The 23,977-nt window shown below is 30.1% G+C and overlaps 1 protein-coding gene across 1 annotated transcript in view; it reads left to right on the top strand.

The window, feature by feature from the left end:
• Window positions 1–23,977, top strand: part of LOC108906965 — a 238,826-nt gene that overhangs the window by 167,315 nt on the left and 47,534 nt on the right. The window contains exon 6 of the mRNA XM_018710424.1: window positions 19,949–20,233. Within this exon, the coding sequence (XP_018565940.1) occupies window positions 19,949–20,233 (285 nt within the window). The remainder of the gene's footprint in view (window positions 1–19,948; window positions 20,234–23,977) is intronic.

The following is a 23,977-nucleotide window of genomic DNA, read 5'->3' as shown; positions in this document are numbered from 1 at the left end:
TAGGGCCAGTCCGTTTCTGGACACCTGATAATAGCAAAAAGTTGATTTTAGCATCAAATCGTAGAGCTCCATGTGTAATACAACGTACGAAAATTTTATTAAAATATACAGGGTGGTTTCAAAGTTATAACCCTAAACGTTAATTTCTAGGTACCCCTTTGACCCCCCATAACTCCGTTAGGGGGCACATTAGGAAAAAAAATTATAGGAAGGACTAGTTTTATTTTGACCTCCCCTATACACTCCCGAGAGATTAGGAGGTACTTACCGGACACCCTGTATAATATAAAACATTAAATTCATAGAATTGTATGCCAAGCGGCTTTGACGACGGTTGAATATAGCTATATTGGTCTAAATGGGTAAATACAATCAGTTCAGTTGCAAATAGCGAAAAAAACAAGTTTAATTAGCCTAGAAATAGAAGATAGAAATCACCCAAATTCTCGGCTATCAGTAACTGATGACTGTTGTGAAAAATTTAAATCAATTTTTATCTGGGCCGGAGAATGATAGTGGCGTATAGGAAGTATATTCTTTTATTTTAGAAGTAAATAAAGTGGAATGTCAAAAAATATATGCGGCTTCCCAAAATCTCTACCAATAAAAAATATAGTAAAAAACAAAGTACCTACTTTTTAGAGTGTTGTTGGTGACTTTTTAAGGAAGCAAAGTTGCAGTAAGATAATTTCATATAAATCGTTATGGTTTTTTTTCAGCTAAAGAAGATAGGTACCTTTGTAGTATAGCTCATTAGCTTCCTGACCCCCTATACAAATTAATTATTGAATGGGGGTTTGAGGAATATAATTGAAGTATTAACATTTTTATAGGTACCTAATTATTCTTGAAGGCCAGTTTCCAGTACTATATAGTAAAGACTTGAATTTTGGCATATCCAAAAAAAGTAGTTTAATCTGAGCCTTTTTACCTTTTTTCTTACCTTAAATGTAACCATAATGCATATTCTGTACCTGTATAAATGTAAAGAAGAAATATTAGCACTAATTGCAAGATAACTTCACTAGAATGAATTATTGATTATACAAGCTTTTTTGGAAAATAGGTATTAAATTTTAAGAGGTTATAGTTGATAGACAAAGCAATAAATTTCACTCTAACTTTTAGTTCTACAATTTTGTAACGGCAGAAATACAAATTTATATTAAAATAAGTTGTCGGTTCTGTAATTATTAATAACATTCACAATTTCGGAGAAATAAATCATTGCTTACTGTCGCGTCATCGCTCTTTAACATATTACCTAATAACCATTTTTGTTCTAAGATTTGGTTTGAGTTTTTGATGATTTGGGGTTAGTTCATGTGTTAGTATAAGCATGTTGTCGGTATTATTTTTTGTATGGAATACATTCCAGACTAACTGGACCAAATCGTAAGTTTCAAATTGAGAATAAACTTTTGATAATTGTTGTCAAAGACTTTAACTAACATGAAGCTCGTGAGGTTATTGTATCATAGTAATTTAGAAAACTACATGGAACCCATCTATATTCATATCATTAATCATTTACCAGTATTTCAACCAGAAAACCATCCCGATAGGGTTCGTTTTTGTGAGAGATTGTTAGAACAAAACAATGAGTATGAAAATTTTATTAGTTCAAGATAATATCCGTGTAAACAACTTTCAAAATAGACACATATGGTTCATGGAAAATCTCCATAGATCCTGGAAACGAATCTGCAACATAGATTTCAGTTAGCTTGCGGATAGACATTGTTCGTAGTATACCAATAAGACCTTTCATTTTATCATAGAGATTAACCCTTGTTAACAATTTGTATCTTAGATAAAATAATTTGACTGTTTTTAGAGAAAGTATCCCTTAATTTTCAACAGGCTTTATGGTTTCTTATGATGGTGCGGCACACTGCCGATGTGAGGTACGAAATTTTTTAAATAAAACGTTTCCTGGTAGATGAATTGGACGTAATGAACTGAATTTTATGGTACTCTCGAAAACCATATTTAAATCCATCATGTGATTTCAGTAGGGACCTATGAAATCTTTGGTTTATAAAATAGAAATTCTAACAGTTAAAGAGTTAGATGAAAGAACTGAACCTACATTAGAAACAATTTTTCTTCAGAAAAGAACATTATTAACGCCCTTTATCGATATTGGATGCGCTTTTTGTGTTCAGGAAAGCGGGAACTATTTTGGGAATTTAATTTCATTTTACAATTTTTCTTCTCATTAAAAAAAATAATTTTAATGCGCCAATGAAAATCCAAGCACTGTTCATGATTATGCACCTAAAACAAAGTTTCTTTTCGATCTTCTTTAGGACCATAACACACAATTATTGTGTACTGAAAATGACTAATATTTATATTACCTAACTGTTCCATTTTGATTTAGATAGACAGCTGTTATAATTGAAACCCGAATTTGAAAAACACCATGTAAATGAATAGGTTTTTCTAGAAGTCTTAGCATGTTCAAATTTAAAACGTCATTTCCAAATCTGCTGAAATGTAATTGTATTTTTGTATTTAGAAAAGATTCATATTCCTCATTCTGTACATATTGAAAATGGCCTTATGTACAATCGCAATTTTTGACATAAATTCCGACGCAGTTCTGAGCATGTCGTAATAAAAACAAAGAAACGTCAACAAAGTAGTAGTAGTAGTAGTAGTGTGTTGTTTTTTGTTACACTTCCTTTTTTGTTATACTTTGTTTAATGTTGGTGACCGGGGATTAGTTTTCTATCAAGTGTTGACAATTTTCGAAATATGGAAAACGTTATATTTTTTAATAGGTACTCAAAAATTCGTTTCAAAAATTTGTATGCTATTTTGGTTAAAAATTTTTTTAATCAGTTAAAATTAAAATTATGTGATATATTAAAGTAATTTTCTGTAATGTGGTTCAAAGTTTGCGACCTTATAGTCTATTGTGAATAATCATTTTAAATTCTATTTCACCTAATATATTCTTCTTATATAGCTTATACAGGGTGAGTCAAAATTCACTCCCCAGCGGCCGGATATATATTCTAAAATAAAAAATAAAACAAATTTGTAGAATACTAAAATCTCGAAAACGAAGCCGTTTTCGGAAAATTTTGTAAAGAAAAATTCAAATTTATATATTTTTTGTTTAATATTAAAACACCATTAAAATCCATACAAAATAAGAAATAGCAAAGACGAAGATCCTTCTGCCTTTGGCTAACCTTCAAAAGCATTACCATTTTCGTTAATATACTTCTGCAATCTGTGGTAGAAACTCCTGGCAACAGAACAGATATTAGCTTCATTTATTTCCGCTACTGCTTCATGAATCCTGCCAATAACATCATCCCCGCCAACAGGCACAGTAACATAAACCTTTTCTTTTCTGTATTCCCATAACCAAAAGTCTATCGGAGTCAAGTCAGGAGGCCGGGGTGGCCATGGTGTTGGTCCACCTCGTCCAATCCATTTATCAGGAAAACGGCGGTTCAAAATATGTCGTACTTGTAATGTAGCATGTGCGGGCGCACCATCATGCTGAAACCACATAGTTGCACGTTGTTGTAGAGGAATATTTTCTAACAAACCTGGCAAAATGTTCTCGCAAAAATTACTGTAATTTTCATCATTCAGTTTTTGTCCGGCCAACTTGATTAGTCAGTCGAAAATTGCACATTTATTAAACTAAAATTTATTCGAAAACGGCTCCGCTTTCGAGATTTTAGTATTCTACATTTTTGTTTTATTTTTTATTTTAGAATACGCTGGGGAGTGAATTTTGACTCACCCTGTATATCTATATAGCTACTTAATACTTAATAAGGCCCCTAACATTAGGTATCCAACCATGTTCCTGCAGAAGTTGTAATTTTCAAGACAAGTAGTACATACCATATGTTTTACCATTTCTTCACCATCTAGATACAAACCTAACTAAATATATTCTATAAAGCCTGGCTTGTGTATGTGATATTTTGAACGACGGTACCCACCATAGGTATGTAAATAAGACTTCATAAATTGTTTAACAATAAAAGTCATTTAATATTCTTTTCCGATGAGTCCTTATAAACGCCTTCCAACTAGCTAGTCTTATTAGTTCTTGCCAATATGTTTTTCTTTCCAAGGCAAAAATACTATTTGGCACTTCAATTGTACCAAAGTCTGCCAGCTTATTCACTTTTTGTCCTGAATAACCAGGCATCTAACTTATTATTATTTATTTCTTAACTAAGACTAAAGTTTTTGTTATTTCCATATCATTTTTGAGCTGCAATGGTCAAATCTAAGAGCTTTAATGCTATTTGCGTATGCTGTAATTGTTTGACTTTTATATATGAGTTCGATGACATTTTTGCTACCGACAAACTGTTTTGCAATTTTATACTCCGGCGCCATTACCTAATCTCATTCATCTCGTTTATAGAAGAAAATATCGACAAGCAGTTTATAATTGATGCCTTAACTTAATGTGGTCTTCTTCATAATGGTTTGGGTTTATTCCAGCTATCTGTAGTGCCCCATGATGTTAACGTTCACCTTTATCTGTATGCTATCCATTTTTCTCCAATAATGGACGAAAGGATGAAGTTGCCGTAGAATTGCTCAAATTATTCCCAAGTCTGCTTGTCTCATTTGTTTGTAACTCCTTCAAGTCGCCATAAAACATAAAATGTATTCATTTCTTACTTAAAATGTAATTTTTTGGATAATTTTTGAGTACTTAAAGTAAAATATTTTACCTACTTTCCAGACAATATAGATGGCTAAAAAATTACATGAAACTTTTTAACAGACGTTGTATTGTTGAAGTCAATTGGAATGCACATTTATATTATTTCAAGTAAGCTGGAGAGATCGCTCTCCGAAGCTAGTTCTATGGAAAGGAGACAATTTCAGCCCTTTAATATTTATTCGTGTCACTAAAATGTGTGTAAATAATTAGAAACAGCAGACGGATCTTGCGACACAACAAATATTTCATACAGGGAATGAAAACACACATCCATTAAGAAGGTTAAAGGCAACCCCCAAGTTCGCTAGGAAGTCGATGTGTTTAACGACCCCACTCCATCGGTAGATAAAGTGTCAGCAGCCAGAGAACGTTTCGTTCTTAGTACATTATGAGAGATAGGGAGGCTGAATGCTGCAAGATATCAAACTTATATGAAAACTGTCTCTAAACAATGCTGAGTTTAGTAATGTTTCCTTTAGAAACATTAACTGTTGTGTTTCTTTTGTGCAGAAATGGTGTAATTTCAAATTATTAGTGACAAGTTGGGGTTGCGCAACAATGCCCCTCACAGTTCGCTGTTAATTTATGGCGATCTCCAATTGTTTGCAATTTTTCGTGAATTCGTTATGATTACTTTTAAAACAAATAATAATGATAAAGTGGTAGCACATTTTGGATTCAATAATGATTTGTTAATTTTGTAAACAAAATTTTCTTAATTGCCTCTGTAGGTCTTACTTGGAAGGCAAATGGAGCTTCATTTTCTATCCAAGCTTTTCAAAAGGAAACTAAGGATTATTATTTTGAACTGGTAGAATGCAATAAGACGCGATATAAAGTTATTATTAGAAATAAGCTGCAACATAAATATAAAGACGAACAGGTTATTTCTAACAGTAAATCAAAGCTGGAAAATATAAAAAAAATTTGGCTGGTACAAAAATGTACCAGATGAAGTGCAAATTAGTAAATGGACCAAAAAGTCTGAAAAATTGGCAGGTTTAGATGTCACAAATAAAAAAAAATCGCGTCATTCTCACCGAGCTGCTGCCATTATACAGTTTGCAATAGCAGAATTATCGGAGCAAGAACTGATTAAAATAACAGGGCATGGTAATAGCAATTCGATCAAACTCCATCTACAATTAAATCAACATTTCGAGAATATAAATCAGATGAATACTAGCACAAAAAGCACTGCAGAATTGAGTAGTGATGTCGGAATTTCCAGCTCTCCAACAACCAGTAGGCACATTGACGCTTTCGGGGCAGAAACAAATTAAAAAATTAATTTTTTCGCCTTTGTGGCGGCTTATATCATATTAAATTAGTCTTATTAGTATATACAGGGTATTTCAGAACAATGTACCATAAAATCTAGGGGTAATAGAACATTTTTTAAGTGGGTAATTATATTGTCAGGAATAACAACTACTATGCGGACTAATGCACCGACAAAAGTTGAATTATTCCCACAACAGCTAGTCGATAAGTCGATAACGGTAAGATCATTTGTCAGCAAAACTATCACGCACACGAGATGGGTTTTAAACTTTTTTGTTCTCATCTTTGCCCCATAAGTGAGAACCGACGAACGATCCATCTATTTTAATAAGTAATAAAATATAAAATTATAAGATTTTTCCCTGAGGACTATCGCCTTTTGTTTTCAGGGCGTCAGTTTGTTTTTATTCTCAATATTTCCAAGTAATAAACATCCATTATTACTAGAACTGGTTTCAACCAAGGCAAGTGGCTCCCTCTTTCGAAATTAGTCCCCTAAATCCGCCCTAAAAATAGTCTTTTTTTATATTTCAGACGAGAATCACTAAATTTGGTACACAGGAGTTTTATAACATGTTGAATTTGATAGTGCTACGTGATTTACAATCTTTACTTTGTAATAAATGTATTAAACTAATTCAAATAAATTCAAAAAAGAAAATAGGATAAATACAAGGGTTAATAATATATAATTTAAAAAAATGATTTAACAATAACTATTTTCAATAAGTCTGAAATCTGGTAATGAATAGGAACAGAACCGTTATGAGGAATATCAAATGTTCTCTTAATGTATTTTTATTATCAAGTTCTATCCCAGTATAGTAGGATTAAAAAAAAATTCTGGCACCTGTATTACATTGATCTAATTATATGATTACTGGTTTGGGAGGTAGGAGGAAGGATAATATATTAATAACTGTAATTAAATCGTCTCATGCTGTTGTGTCGTGTTAACTAAGATTACGTTAATATGCAAATTACAGGTAAATCTCTCCCTGGTCTCTAAATAGCATCATGACTGATGACCCCAAATGATATCGTAATCCTTGAGGGATTAGGAAATTACCCTGAGTCCGTACCCTTCGACCAAGTTGCTGATCCTCCTTCCTATTTTAATTAAAAGGAACATCTAGATCTTACGTTCTTAGCTCACGTTAAACTTTGACACTTCTATTAGAAAAAAAGCTGCAATTAGGGTCATTTCCAGATTACCATTTATATTTTTGTAAAATTGGAATTGCTGCATAGACACAGCCTGTACATATCACAGTCCTAAAATTGATTTACAAAATACATATATCTGATAGCTTATTGTTAATCTTTACTTTTGAGATGATATTAGAAACAACTATAATGCCAACATTTGATTCTAAACATTAATTTCTTTAAACAAGATGAATTCAAGCGTTGTATTATAATTCGTACTTTCTTCTAGGATATACATGCATTTTAATGTCTCTTACTGTTAATGTGAGTATATTAGTCGCACAAAATGTTGGAAACGTAATTTCAAAGTTGGATGGTACATTATTGAAAACTATAATATTGCTAGTCTTTACATTATAAAGAGGTAATTTAAAATGTGAGTTTCAAGAAATTTCAACTAAAGTTCAACGGTTAATTTAAATTTAAAAATAAAAAACCGAATACAATCCTCACCTAAGTCCAGTCTTGGGGAATTTCTTTGTGAAATTCTTTGTAAACAACATTTCTGTATAAATACTTCTGGCATACTTTTTGGAGGAGTCAAAGAAAGTAAATCCGTCACCACTATCATTCTGTTTCTCGATGCTAAAGTCAGTGTTGCTGGTAAATGAAAATTGTGACATTTCAAAGTAATACGCCTGATGAGATGAGTCCGCTTTATCAAATAACGCTTCGTAATGTTTTCAAATACGACAAACTGATTTCATTGCTAAAGAAATTAATTGATGATTACAAATCTAAGAAATCGAAAGTCTTGGCACCGGATTGTGTGTCATGAAGTTTTTAAGAGCTGCTTCAGACGATGATTGTTCATGAAGGTGTAATTTTTATAAATATTTTCTTCAATAATTTTTGTAATTTAGATTTTACACTACAGGTTGTTGCAATAATGCGTTTGTTTGAGGCGTGCCGGTCGGTTCAACTTAGAAACTTTTAAAGTTGATGGTCGAAAATCGATCCAGTTGTCTCTCTTATTTAAGTTTTACTAAAAAATCAGTCTTTTTTCGAAAAACACAGAAGTGTAGTAATTTGTAGAAAATTGAAAAACAAAATCGAAAATATCATTGTTGTTACCGTAAAGCAGTGGTGTAATAAACTAGTGGAAAAAATTAAAGGATAAAAAAAAATCTAAATTTTCGGCGATTTTTCAAATGGCTGTATCTTTGATAAAAATGGTCGTATTGGAGTAAAAAAAAAGCAATTTGAAGCTTGAAGTTTCTAATTCTTGGATCTTGCAAAAAAATTTTTTTCAAGTAACACGTATCGCGCAATCTTAATGTGAATATCATGAAAAAAAATTTTCGAAATTTGTTTCGATCTTATTTTTGGTGTACGGACTTGAAAAATATTTTTCCAACTGAACTACCTTATGGATTAGATAGGTTGTTCATTTAGCTTCAATTTTTTTTTTTATCTCGATACGACCATTTCTCGCTGAGCTATCGGACTTTGAACGAAAATGGATCATTTTCTCTTTGGTCATCGATATCACAGAAACCAATGGTTGCACAGAAAATCGACGGTGGGTTTCAGAAACTTGAATGAATTCTCTACAATGTCCTGACACGGTTTTTTAGAAAAAAAAAATATTTATCCTTAACATGACTGAAAAATCGTAAAAAATAGGACTTTAGGGGTCTTCTAGAAAATCACGTGCCATATCATTGAGAATATTGGGAAAATGACTAATGTTAAGTGTGCCTTTTACAGGTCATTGTACCCCTAAATGCCCTACAGAGTTTCAATTCGATCCATCAAGCCGTTTTTTTGTTTCATTCGATTGAATTTTTTAAAAAATTAAAGGATCACGTTTTTTTTGCCTTTAAATGCTCATAATCTGTAAGAAAATGAAAAAAACATTTTTTTCCTGATTTTTTTTTACATTCTTATTGCAGAAAGCGTTTGAAATTATGAAAAAAAAAAAATTTTTTTAACCGATTTTTAGAAACGCAAAACCGCCGGCATTAGCGTTACCCAAAGCGTACCACGTGGAGGTTGCACTGTCGGATTTACGCTTCTTTTACACACGTGCGAAAAGCGTTTGAAGTTATGACAAAAAAAAATTCAATTTTAAAAAAAAAATTTTTATTCAAATTTTTTTTCTACTGAAAAAAAGGTGGTTTGAAAAAAACTGTTTGTTTTAGTGTTCTGTAAATTCGGAAAAAGCGTTTTATGAATTCAGAAGTATCGCAGCAATAATCTCTGAAAAGGGTGTAGATCGAGGTCAATATTCGGTTAGGGGTATCAACTTTTTTAAATTTAATTAAAATTCGGTCAGCATAATCACGAAATGAAGTAGGGGAATCGTGTCGAAAATGCTTGGGGATTACTGAGATAAATTTTCTGGAGTGAATCCAACGAAAAAATTTTTCAAAAAAATTTTAAAAAAAAAAATTTCTTTTTGTCATAACTTCAAACCCACCGTCGATTTTCTGTGCAACCATTGGTTTCTTAAATATCGATGAATAAAGAGAAAATGATCCATATTCATTCAAAGTCCGATAGCTCAGCGAGATATGGTCGTATCGAGACCAAAAAAAGAAGAAGAAATTGAAGAAATGAACAACCTATCTAATCCATAAGGTGGTTAAATTGGAAAAAAAATTTTCAAGTCCGTACATCAAAAATAAGATAAGAAAATTTTCGAAAAATTTTTTTTCATGATATTCATTAAGATTGCGCGATACGTGTTACTTGAAAAAATTTTTTTGCAAGATCCAAAAATTAGAAACTTCAAGCTTCAAATTGCTTTTTTTTTACTCCAATACGACCATTTTTATCAAAGATACAGCCATTTGAAAAATCGCCGAAAATTTAGATTTTTTTTTATCCTTTAATTTTTTCCACTAGTGTATTTTATTTAGAAAAATATGCCACCGATACCCTGTATCTCCGCCACTGGAGCATCAATATTTTAGGAAATGGTCTCCGATTTTGCACAATGTTTATATAAATACATATGCCTAATTTCAAATTATTTGACTTACTAGTTTTTATTATTAGTTTGTTTTATTATTAGTTAGTTTATTATTTAGTTTTTATTAATTATTTAAAAAATTAAAAACTATCTTATCTTACTTATCTACCCTTGTTGTTAAAATGCCAATTAATCTGTTGATTTGTGTTGCATAAATATTTCTTATAGAAAAAAAAATATATTTTTGCTTATACTACATATACTCGTACTATACAGTGTATAGGGTAGGCATATCGTCCCTCTTATCACGTAGGGGCGTATAATCCAAGAAATGGATATAAACATACGCCTCTACGTGATAATAGGGACGAATATTAAGTAGTGTCGTAAGTATACTAATTAAATAAAATCATTACCTGTGTGGCCTGTCTAATTTACATGCTTACATTTATTAATGCTATTTTTTCTATAATATTCACGCTGCTACACATTGCAAGTTAACAAACACGTCTGCCAGTAAAAAAAAGTAAGACCATGTTGCTCACAAATTATTAAGAATGCAGAAATACAGAAAAAAAATACATTGATTTTTCAAATAAAATTATTTCAAGATAACCATTCAGTGTTCATTGCTCCTTAATAAGAAGACATTAAATAATTCTTTAACATTTTTCTATCTCAATTATCGTATGACTATAGAAATCCGACGTTACTGCACTTTCCATCCTATGATAAATTCCAGGCATGTGCAAATGGAATCGGATCACCACATTCCCGCTTCAATATTAGAATATTAAATCCCCCTAATATTCTATTCATTTTTCAATTTTTTTGTTTTCTTACAAGTTGCAGTCTCTTAACCCACTGTTATTTGAAAGTAGTTCGAGGCTTTTTATTCCCATTTTTATACAGAGAGCAAATTCTAAAATTTTCATAAGCTCTTCATTAAGAACAAGTATCTGAATTGGCAATTATGAGAACAATCGCGCAAAATTAGTTCTTAAAATATAAATAAAGAATGGCAGTATTATAGATATTACAGGATACTAATATTCTCATTTTATAGGTATTTGTTTTTTGTAATAAATGTTAGTTTTTGTGGGATACAAAATTTTATTTAATTACAACAACTAAATCACTTGGTGCTAAATCTAGACTATATGGATGATTCATAATTAGAGCAATTTTTGAATCTACGCAGTAACGTACGATCAGTCCCCGAAACATTGCATATACCAACCACATGACAATAACATAAAGCCAACCAAAATGATACCATTCTTCCTAAAACAGGTAGCCACAAATTTTTTCAACTGACAGTTCAGCTTGAATTTATTTGACTTTGATGGGAACTTCATATTGTAATAACTTGAGGAAATAAATGTTTACTTACTTACTTACTTTGTCGAGTCAAGATTCTGTTAAGAACTTTCAGTCGTACGACTTTCTTCGTTCTAAAAAATTTACATATCTATTTTTATATTCATTGAAAGACAATAGTTTGGAAGTAGCTCAGTTTATTTAACTCAGCAATTTTTAAAAATAACGTTGATAGAACTGCATATTATAGTTCTAATTTTTAAAAATGAATACATTATCCTGTTTAATAATAATCTAGAAAGCTTTGTAAAAATTTGGGATTTCTGAACAATAATTTTCGATAGAAATATAATTTATAATTTAAACATTAAAAAATTCTCGCTTTAAAAATTCTTTATCTTCGATGACGTCGATATTTGTTTTCATAAATTTAAGTAAAATGTTGGGCGCTTACTAACTCCTAAAATCAATGTTTTCATGATTTTTGCGTCTCTTTAGATGAAGACTTATTATCTTTGATCTAACCAATTATAAATTGTTTTGCAAGTCAATTGCAGTTTTATGAATATTTACAGTATTATGAGCAGTTAGCTGCTTAATATTGTCACGGTTAGAATTAATTGTTAAATATTCGTTAAATAGATACTAGACAGACTATAATGCAACATTAATTTTACACGTGCACATAAGTAACATCTCATTCATATTTTGTTGAATAAAACACAAGTCAGAGTCACTTGCTTTTTAATATTGTTAGATTTATCATAACTTAAGGAAATTGTTAGCCATGGTATACCTTTTTCAGTTTTTAAGATACCTTTAAAATTTATAATTTGAAGAGGGATTACCTAAGGAAAAAAGTAAATTTTCCAAATATTCTTTGATATCCATTATATTATTTTCTTTTTCCAGAAGTAATACCAATTTTAAAATTACGTATATAGGACGTGATTTTTAATAAAATGAGGAGACATAATTGAGTATTTATATAAAAAAATAGTGTATTGCTTTGTCATAATTACTATTAGTTGTACGAAAATTAATGTGAACTGTACAAGCAGTTTCGTTAATATAGGTACCTATATTCTTATTCATTTGATTTAAAAAATGTATATGCCTCAAGTTGTACGCCATTGTCATCAACATTGTGACGTATTAGAGTGGAAATATTCCAGAAAACTTATATATATTATTTATACCCTCTCTCTTTATTTATTAATGAAAGAAAAGAAAGGAAAAGTACTATAAGATTTTAGTTGAACTTTCTACTAACAGATGGCGGATTAAAGCGAAGTATTCTAGCAAATCTTACTTTTCTATATTCTAAGTGTGAATATTGGGTTTTTAAGTGGTGCTAACTTTGGAAATTATTCACTTTCGTCAAAATGGATAATTTAAGCAAATTCAAATACATATCTACTACGAAAGATACGCAAAATACAGGATATTAAAAACTGCACGTTGAACCTGTATCAAAAGAACCCTGTTTATTACTAGGTATACTCTTCATAAAAAAGTAGTAGGAGCGCAAAACGGCCAAATGTGGCTGTATTGCAGGTAATATGAAAATGTTCCTGTCGCCACTATGGGGACAAAACAAATTTTAAGTGATAATATTGCAGGAATCAACTACCTACTGTGTGGGACTAATATTGAATTACACCATCAATATCTTTTAAATACAGCTACACACCGAACACACAGTCTGTTCGATTATAAAGATCCCGAGCTATAATTCGGTTACCCATTTTTGGACACCCTGTAAAGTAAAATATATATTTATTAATGGGATGTTTTCTTTATATTGACGCAATTTTTTTTTCATCATACTGTAAATGCGTAGTAACGTCAGCGATATTTTTTTAAATGGGATAGTGTAAATTTTTGTGAAATTAAATTTCTATGCCTTTGCATAACGAAATGCACTTATGCCTTCGCATAACGAAATTTTTGAGAAAAAATGAGAGAACTTTCAGCCTTTGACTTTAGTTTATGGTGCTCGCTTTCTAAATCGTATCAAATAGAACGCACTGGAAAAACAATTTTGCATACTTCTATCTTTCACATAATATCGATTTGTTTGTAATTGTTGTCACCCTTGAAGTTTAACTTATAACAAAATGAATGATTTTAATGAAGAAGTTGATATGTTGCATGTTTATTATGAATGTAGAAAGAAATAGTGTTGCAGCTTTACAATTACGAGATATCGACAACGTTATCCTAATAGAATTTCGCTTCACAGAAGAAAGTTTAGTATACTTGAAGCAAATCTAAGTCAGTATGGAACGCTAAAGAAGAAAATAGTTTAGGATATGCTTGTAATCAAAATCAAGAATTAGATTTAGGAATTAGATTACATAAACATAAATTGTTTTCTTACAAGGTAAATATGGTTCAACATCTTCATGAAAATGACTGAACAAAGAATACTTGCTGGTACTTAAATAATGCAAATAATAATCCCAACTTTCCAAAAATGATTTTATGGACAGATGAAAATAATTTTTCTAACAACGGCAAGTTTAACATACGTACCATTGGAGCCATTATAATCCTATAAGAAAAAGAAATTTTCAAAATCGATTTTTTATTAATGTGTGTTGTGTATATACTAGGTTCAAAAATATTAAGGCCATTTTTGATGGTTCTTTAATTGGTCATCAGTTTTTTCAGCGTCTTCTATTTGATATGATTTAGAAAGTGAACATTGTAAACTAAAGTCTAAGGTTGAAAATTTTCTCATTTTTTCTCAAAAATTTCGTTATGCAGAAGCATACAAATTTCATATGGTTGGAAAGAGAATAAAAAAATCTATCAAAATGTGCAAAAAAATTTTACAATCCCATGAAAAAAAATCTTCTTTGCTTTCCTTGTTCTTCACCATTTTGCGGACCAAAAAATGTTGAGCGTCAGTATAAAGAAAATAACGTCCCATTTAAAAATATATATACTTTACAGGGTGTTCAAAAATGAGTAACCAAGTTACAGCTCGGTGCCTTTATAAACAAATAGACTGTATACCGGTTTCGAACTTATTAGGCCTCATCAGTATGCCATAGGTTCGGCAACCGACGATTGAACCTTAAATTTATTCCTTAAATCCAGAAATGAAGGAAGTAAAAGTACTACATCTAGTGGTCACTGTTGCTAAATGCATCAGACCAAACCAAAACTTACACTAAAATTATTACTAAAATGTCAAAGAGCAACGATGTTAGAAATGATTGAAAGGATGATTAATAATTACAGAATCGGCGTCAGATATTCCATGAACTTTAAATGCAAATATATATCTTATTGTAAAACTTTTAATAGAGATTTTTTGTGGAATGCATTATTCTGATATCAGCTGTAACCTCTTAAAGTCCCACTTCCAAAAACACCTTCCAGAATAGTAGTAAAATTAATTTTATTTCACAATATGGATTCATAATTTTAAGAAACAGTAGTTTACTGCTCTTTGTTTAAATAGATACATTTATGTCTCCACTAGATATTTCTCTCGAATTACACTTTTAGTTTTATTTTGGCAGGAAAGAATATTGAAACGAATAAGTGAATTTCAAATTATTACTTACAGTTTTAAGAGCGCCAATCTCATGAGAAATTATGCTTTCCACAAAGAGAAAATATTTTAAACATTAAATTGAGGAACTATTTATAGTTTAAGTGAATATTGACAATTGTATGTTTATACATCTAGCTATTTTTAAGTACGACAGATACCGACGAACAAAATGTGTGCTGACAGTAAGAATAACAGTTGTAAGGGATTTGAAAATGTTCTTGACACACTTGCAGCGAAAACAATTGAATGTAGCGTTGCAGAGCACAATATATTTTTTAGTGTAGCATCCTGTATGTTTATAGGCCATTGAAAAACCTGTCTACGTACGCTGTTAATAATTGTTTTTCTGTAGATACAGGATAGACTTATATAAACGTAGTTTTTAATTAAAAATACAAGATTTATAATAAACGAGCAGTTGGCCATCTTTGTTTTAATCTACTCATTTTTAAATATTTTAAGACTTACCATTTGGTATTAATGTTTTAAAAGTTTTGAAAGAAAAGTTCTATGACATTGTAGTGTATACTGACGTCCCGCTAAAAGATTTACGAAATTAATTTTATTATTATTAATAATAATAATAATAATAATAATAATAATANCAATAATAACAATAATAACAATAATAACAATAATAACAATAATAACAATAATAACAATAATAACAATAATAACAATAATAACAATAATAACAATAATAACAATAATAACAATAATAACAATAATAACAATAATAACAATAATAACAATAATAACAATAATAACAATAATAACAATAATAACAATAATAACAATAATAACAATAATAACAATAATAACAATAATAACAATAATAACAATAATAACAATAATAACAATAATAACAATAATAACAATAATAACAATAATAACAATAATAACAATAATAACAATAATAACAATAATAACAATAATAACAATAATAACAATAATAACAATAATAACAATAATAACAATAATAACAATAATAACAATAATAACAATAATAACAATAATAACAATAATAACAATAATAACAATAATAACAATAATAACAATAATAACAATAATAACAATAATAACAATAATAACAATAATAACAATAATAACAATAATAACAATAATAACAATAATAACAATAATAACAATAATAACAATAATAACAATAATAACAATAATAACAATAATAACAATAATAACAATAATAACAATAATAACAATAATAACAATAATAACAATAATAACAATAATAACAATAATAACAATAATAACAATAATAACAATAATAACAATAATAACAATAATAACAATAATAACAATAATAACAATAATAACAATAATAACAATAATAACAATAATAACAATAATAACAATAATAACAATAATAACAATAATAACAATAATAACAATAATAACAATAATAACAATAATAACAATAATAACAATAATAACAATAATAACAATAATAACAATAATAACAATAATAACAATAATAACAATAATAACAATAATAACAATAATAACAATAATAACAATAATAACAATAATAACAATAATAACAATAATAACAATAATAACAATAATAACAATAATAACAATAATAACAATAATAACAATAATAACAATAATAACAATAATAACAATAATAACAATAATAACAATAATAACAATAATAACAATAATAACAATAATAACAATAATAACAATAATAACAATAATAACAATAATAACAATAATAACAATAATAACAATAATAACAATAATAACAATAATAACAATAATAACAATAATAACAATAATAACAATAATAACAATAATAACAATAATAACAATAATAACAATAATAACAATAATAACAATAATAACAATAATAACAATAATAACAATAATAACAATAATAACAATAATAACAATAATAACAATAATAACAATAATAACAATAATAACAATAATAACAATAATAACAATAATAACAATAATAACAATAATAACAATAATAACAATAATAACAATAATAACAATAATAACAATAATAACAATAACAACAATAATAACAATAATAACAATAATAACAATAATAACAGTGTCTTTATTACGTCAAGTACATAATTTGAACACAATTGTAACAAGATGGCGAAGTTCACGTGATCGTACTCTTCCACTTAACCATCATTAAATATAATTAATTAATTAAATAAATTAATTAAATTACAGATTTAACATATTTTTTTTAATTATCATTATTCTCCCAAGGCCACCCGCACAGGGTGTTCCTAAATATCATGTACATAAGGGAGGAGGTAATTCTTTGGCTTATTTCATGACTAAAAGTTCATATAAACATAGGTCCGCAAACGCTTCGTTACCGGGTGTTGAAATTTTAATATTTTTTTCGTTTTTTCTCTATAGCTCCCACAGTTTTTGAGATATTGAGCTCAAATTTGGAATATAGGTTACGCTGTAGGGCTTACATTATTGGACATGCCAAATGGTCGTGATATTCTACAGAGTGATATTTTTTCGGGGTTCCTGCCCTTTTTCTTCCCCTGAACTTTTGTGCGGTGCACCGCTGGTAGATTCTAAAATCAAAATTGAATTTTATGTTTTGTTGGGAAACTTTTTTGCCTCTTATGATTTTTTCGTATCTGCGACCATTATCGAAAAAAAAAATAAATAAGAAACGATTTTATGTAATTCGTTAGATGAAATTTAAATTCTTAAAATGGTCCAGTAGGCTCTGGCTTTATTTAGATAATCTCTTGTTTCTATTAATTTTGACAGTTTATTCGCCACTACCTGTTAAAAATTAAAGCTGGGATGACCCCTTTCAAAATTCGTAAAATTTGGCATTGTTATGAGATTATATATAATGAGTATTTAAAACACATTTACACCTTACAGTTTGTCACATAAACCTTTAATTTTTAAACATTATGCAGACCCAAGTTACTATTTCAAATGCGAACTGTCAAAATTAATAGAAACAAGAAATTATCTAACTAAAGCCGGAGCCTACTGGGCCATTTTAAGAATTTAAATTTCATCTAACGAATTACATAAAATCGTTTTTTATTTTTCTCTAGATAACCCTCGCCGATACGAAAAAATCATAAGAGGCAAAAAAGTTTTCCAACAAAACATACAATCCAATTTTGATTTTAGAATCTACCAGCAGCGCACCGCACAAAAGTTCAGGGGAAGAGAAGGTCATGCGCCATGAACCCCGAAAAAATATCACTCTGTAGAATATCAGGACCATTTGGCATGTCCAATGATGTAAGCCCTACAGCGTAACCTATATTCCAAATTTGGGCTAAACATCTCAAAAACTGTGGGAGCTATAGAGAAAAAACAAAAAAAATCTTAAAATTTCAACACCCTGTAGGTCGGTAACGAAGGGTTTGCGGACCTATGTTTAGTCATGAAATAAGCCAAAGAATTATCTCCTTCCTTATGTACATGATATTTAGGAACACCCTGTATAAAATACGTAATATTTCGTAAACCATTAAAGATAATCAATTTGTTTTACACCCTTTAGGATAAAGACAGAAAAATAATATTTTCAGATAGCTTGAACCATAAACTAAAAAAGGCACTCTTGGTTGGTATCGATTAAATGAACGGTTTTCGAGAAAAAACTATTCTCATGTAATATGATTTTTATTACATCCGTAAAGAGAAATAAACCGATGTTTGCATTCTTTCTGTACCTATCTAAAAAATGCCACTTTTATTTACACTTGTGTTTTCCGTTGTTTTTTTTGTTGTTATGGTTGTTTTTTTTTACATTTACCGATTTAAATAAGATTTATAGTACCTACCTGAGTCAGTTAACGATAGAGTGTGTCGAAACTGGTCATATTTTCCTTATTTTTTTTATTCCTCGGAGTGGCTTGGCCTCCTCGATCACCAGATTTATATCCATTATATTTTTTTATAGGGATATTTAAAAACTTTAGTTTATACCAATCCAGTCGACACTAGGGAAATCAGAAAGGATTAATTTTCATTGTCGCGAAATAAGGTCCAATGTTAAAGCATTGTGTAGGATGCAACAATCTTCGTATAACTAGGGAATGCATTAAAAGGAGCTCAAGTTGAACCGACATACAAAATTGTGTATTAAAAATTATTAAACATAAATAGTTTTTTCTCGGAAACAGTTATTTTATCGATATCAACCAAGAGTTCCTTTTTTTAGTTTAAGGTTCAGACTATCTAAAAATATTATTTTTCTGCTTTTATCGTAAAGGGTGTAAAAAAAATTGGCATTAATGTGCTACAGCTAGTCCGCCCCTGGCAAACCAAATAAGCCAAATTGTTTTCTTGGGTCAATTTTTAAGGAGTCTTATCTATTGTCTATCGCATTAAAAAATAGTTAAATTACACAAAGTAAAAGTTATTAAAAAAATAGATTTTCAAGGGCGTCCGTCCTTTAGGGGTCTGTTTCTCCGTAGGAGGCTTTTTATAAGGACTTTTCATGTTATTTTAACGTCCCCTGTATAAATCCGAGAGATTGCCCATCCTGGGACACCCTGTATAAAATGTGTTTGAAAAGTATTTTGACGGTCTTTTCAGTGGTGTACAGGTTGTTCCATCCAAAAAGAGATAACATAAATTAGACCCAAATTTCGAAAATGCAATTGTCTTTGTGGCATGTGTAAAAAAATCTTAAAAAATCGTTACAATTTTTATTCCTAACTTTTCTGCGATATCGAGCAATAACGCAGAAGAGGACGGGGTAATTTTTGCGTGACCACCCTGTACGTCTGTAACATTTTATACACATATTTTTCAGTAGTCCAAGCACGTTTTTTGTTCGTAATCCGAAAACAATATCGGGATTTTCAGTTATATTTCTTGTCAGCTGCGAAATAATTAAAAAAGGAAAATTGGTAATTGAGCACAATTGGATGATTTACAGGGCAACAACAGAAGACTGAAGGCAAGACGGAACCCCGTTCAGAGGGCCGCCTCGAGACTTTATCGAGCTGGAATTGACGTGCCAATTAATGGAGCCAGTTGTGCGCCAAACCGAGACTGTATCGGGCCTGAATTTGTCGTCAGAGCCTCACTGCCAAATAAACAGCTTACTATGCCGGATACCAAGGGAAGTGGCAGAAAAACAATTACAGTTATCATGCTAAATGGGCAGAAACTGGATGTCACTTGTAATCCGAACTCGACTACCGCTGGACAACTCTTTGAGGTAATACATGATTTTTATCAAATATTGTGGTGGTGCTAGGGACATGTGTTATTGGGCGAAAGCACAACCAAAATTCCTCTCGACCAAACAATTGCCAACATTTTGATACGAAATCAAAAATAAGCCAAAAAACCTTGGTTTTCATATTTTCAACTAGCAGCACCAACGTGTCGTGTTATGTTTAAAACAATTAGATACATCTAAACGCAGTAGAAATATAATACCTAAAGGCTGTTTTACGGCCCATTAGAATATTTCAGTCTATTTCGATTTGAATTTTGAAAATTTGGGCCCTGAGGTTTTCGGGGGTGCTATCTTTAAATAAAATAATGCCATTGTCGTAGCACTTCTGGTTATACCGGAAATCGCCATGTACTTGCTTATTTTAAACGAAACACTCTGTATATTATTGCATTATCTACAAGATAAATTTAAAATATCAAAAATGTTAAAGATTCCCTCTACTGCAAACCTATCGAAAATTGCTTATATCTTTCTTCTACTACGTTCCATTATCAAAATTATCTGAAGATTACTAAGTATCCTATTTTTTACGTTACATTTTGAAAATTTATATGGTGCAAAAAACACGGAGTGTTCCATTTGAATTTAAAAGGTTTTGTCGGTTTTGAGTTTTTAAAAATATAACGTAAAAAATGGTTCACTTGGTATAATTTTCTTCAAGTGATATTGATAGTGCAAGTGCATCTTATATTCTTTGTGTGTCCCAGAAGGAAGAAAGATATAAGGAATTTCCGAAACGCTTGCATCTGTCAAAATTTTTATCGGTTACCTCGAAAACGGTTAGGTATGTACGGGTACAAATTTGACTTATTTTTAATTTATTTTTTCGTCAATGCAAGATATAGGGTGTCCCACTTAAAATAACGAATTTGACAGCTACTTCCGGTATAACCGGAATAATGGCATTATTTTATTTAGAGAGCACACCGAAAACCCCAAAATTGAAATCGAAGTAGTCTTTGAAATATTCTAATTGGCCGTCACCATAGAAGAGCCTCAATATTATACGTAAATATACCACAAATATCTGCTATTTGTACTGAAAATGTTTTCACCCAACTGAAAAATAATTTGAGCATCGTCACTAATCAAACAGTATATCAAATTTTTGTATACATTTTAGTATGTTAATATTTAATATACAACCTAAATCTGTATATAGATTACTTGTAGTACATTCACGTTAAATACACAAACATAACCATAAAATTCTTCACAAGGAAAACAGAAATTTGTTTATTGTTGTTTTAAAACCCCTTTACATTCCACAATTCTTTCTACAATGACTTGCAGTAAGCCCTTTCACTTGCAATACCTTTTCCGAAATTCTGACTCGCGGTTTGTTTTACAGTTGTCAATTCGCAATTGCAATAGAAGTTATACCAACACTTCAAACCGAATGCACACTACACTAACTCGTTTATCCAAATATAAACATTGCCAAGTAACCATAACCTTCAGAATAAAGATTTCAGTCTCACATATTCTACAAGTAGGTATGTCTTAATAACAACCATTCTAAATTTTCAGTTAACACATTTGAATTTGATAGTTCTGCCTAGGAACTTTTATATAGGTGGTAACCATACAAATTACTAAATTATTCCCCAGAATTGCAGAAAAGCTGCAATAAAATCGAACAAAACCGATATTCCAAAAGTGCAAGAGTCTTTCAGATAAGACAACTTTTGCAATACACTGCTGCTCAGTGTAACTTGCAGAAAGAATTGCAGACTGCAAAGCGGCTTTAAAGGCCTGTCTCTGTGCACAAATGGCAATAAAATGTGATATGTCGATCAAACTATCATGTTACCACAGTGGCCATTAAGAATAATGTAGTCAGCGAAGATACTTAATATATATTTTTTTAAAATTATAGATATTTATGTTGTACAGAATCCTGTGGATACCTAAATATAAGATTTATGTTAATCACTTATTTGTAAATTTAGGGCTAAGCAGTTCTTTGTATTTAGGTAAATTTTACATTTTTACAACTTTGTTTACTTGTTACTTTGTTACCATTATGAAGGATATTATCGTATAATCCTACGGTTCCTGTAATTTGTAATAAAGTGATTTAAAGTTTTAGTTACCTAAAACAGGTAACTCGGGATTTCCGATAATATTCATGGTAGGTACCTAGCGTACCTCTACTCATTATAAATAGCCATGTAGCAGGCCTTTGGTCTGTTAGAAATAAATGATCAAAGTAATAGGCCGGTCAAAATCGACACAAAAAATCGCTAAATTCGCAAAACAAGATGTGTCTCTGATTTTTTAGTATGTTGTTTGGACCCATTAGGGCTATGTATACCCAAGTTTGCAACTCTCAAAAAGTTGTGGAAAAATTTTTACATACCAAAAACCGCGAAATTTTTGGACTTGTTTCAGATTCTGCTCTATATCTCCTAATCCATGCATTTTTCGTCGTCAGCTATTCTATACGTTTTTTAAGAGCTTCAAATTTGTGACAAACTAAGCCTAACCGGAGTTCTGTAGGTCAATTAGTTACCGAATTACGGCATTTTGAAAATAGGCCAGTTTTTCCAAAAATTGAAAATTTTAGTTTAAGACCTTCTTTGGACAGATCTTTCACGACAGTTAGATTATTTAGACAACCTTATGGTCTCATAACTATTTTAGAACTGATTAATTAAAATCCATTGCTTTTTTTGTCGGGAGTCATAAAATTATGCTGCATATTCTTGTTCTATTATTGGATCGTGGTTGCATTGTGATCTCTGAAAACTTACTTGATACCACAAGTTTCGGATTCTGGATGATTCTACAACCTGGAACAGGAAAAAACGAAAAAATTTTGTAGTCCCGATCTGAAGTCACTAAGTTTTAATCAGTTATTTGTTAATTATTTCTGGCATAATTACGATAATTAACTGTGACTGTAGCCATGAAATGAGGTGGTAATTATTACTCTTTTTTTTTGCAAAATAACTTAAATTTTATATTTGCGAACTTTTTGGAATTATTAACAATGCAATACTTTTTGATATTTCAAAAAATTGCGACACTGCTGTTGGCCATATTTGATTTTTTTAGTTTAAGAAAAAATAAGCAATTTTATGAAGGATGACATTTTCTCGTATATTTATAGTTAAAAAAATTAGGAACTCGTGAGTTATACCTACAGTACATTTTATGGCGCCGAACATCTAGATAGGTATAAAAATCAGATTTTCTTCACATTTTTTGACAATAATTATTCTTATTTGAAGAGGTAACAATGATATAAAAAAGATTCTTTCTCTCAAAATCGAAAAATTGATAGTATAAGGTTTCATGATTCATGACAAATACTCGAGGTACAAAACTATATAGATTGCTGACATGTTACACAATTAAAACCAGAAGAAATTTTAATTTGAACAATCGTAGTAAAATCGTTTGTCTTTGATTAGAAAGCTTAGAAAATTTCTCACTTACCTTTGATACTGATGTGAAATTTTATTGTTAACGTATCAATGCTTCCTTATTTTACCAAAGCAGCATAATTGCAAATGTTAAGCGGAATACTTCAATCCAGGGACTTTAATAACACTTTTCATTCAGATCTCGCGATTCATTTACATTTATTAAACAAATGTTTTGCAAAGACAAATTATGTCTTTGCAAATTCGTAGTGTCCACTTTGGACATTTTGTACCAAGTCTTATCAAGATCATGCCTATGATCGTACCCTAAATAATATTTTTTATCGTT

Source organism: Anoplophora glabripennis, unplaced genomic scaffold, assembly GCF_000390285.2.
Source record: "Anoplophora glabripennis isolate ALB-LARVAE unplaced genomic scaffold, Agla_2.0 scaffold355, whole genome shotgun sequence".
Lineage (NCBI taxonomy): Eukaryota > Metazoa > Arthropoda > Insecta > Coleoptera > Cerambycidae > Anoplophora > Anoplophora glabripennis.
The sequence above is the reverse complement of the archived record's forward strand: the minus strand, read 5'-3'. Positions and strand labels throughout refer to the sequence as shown.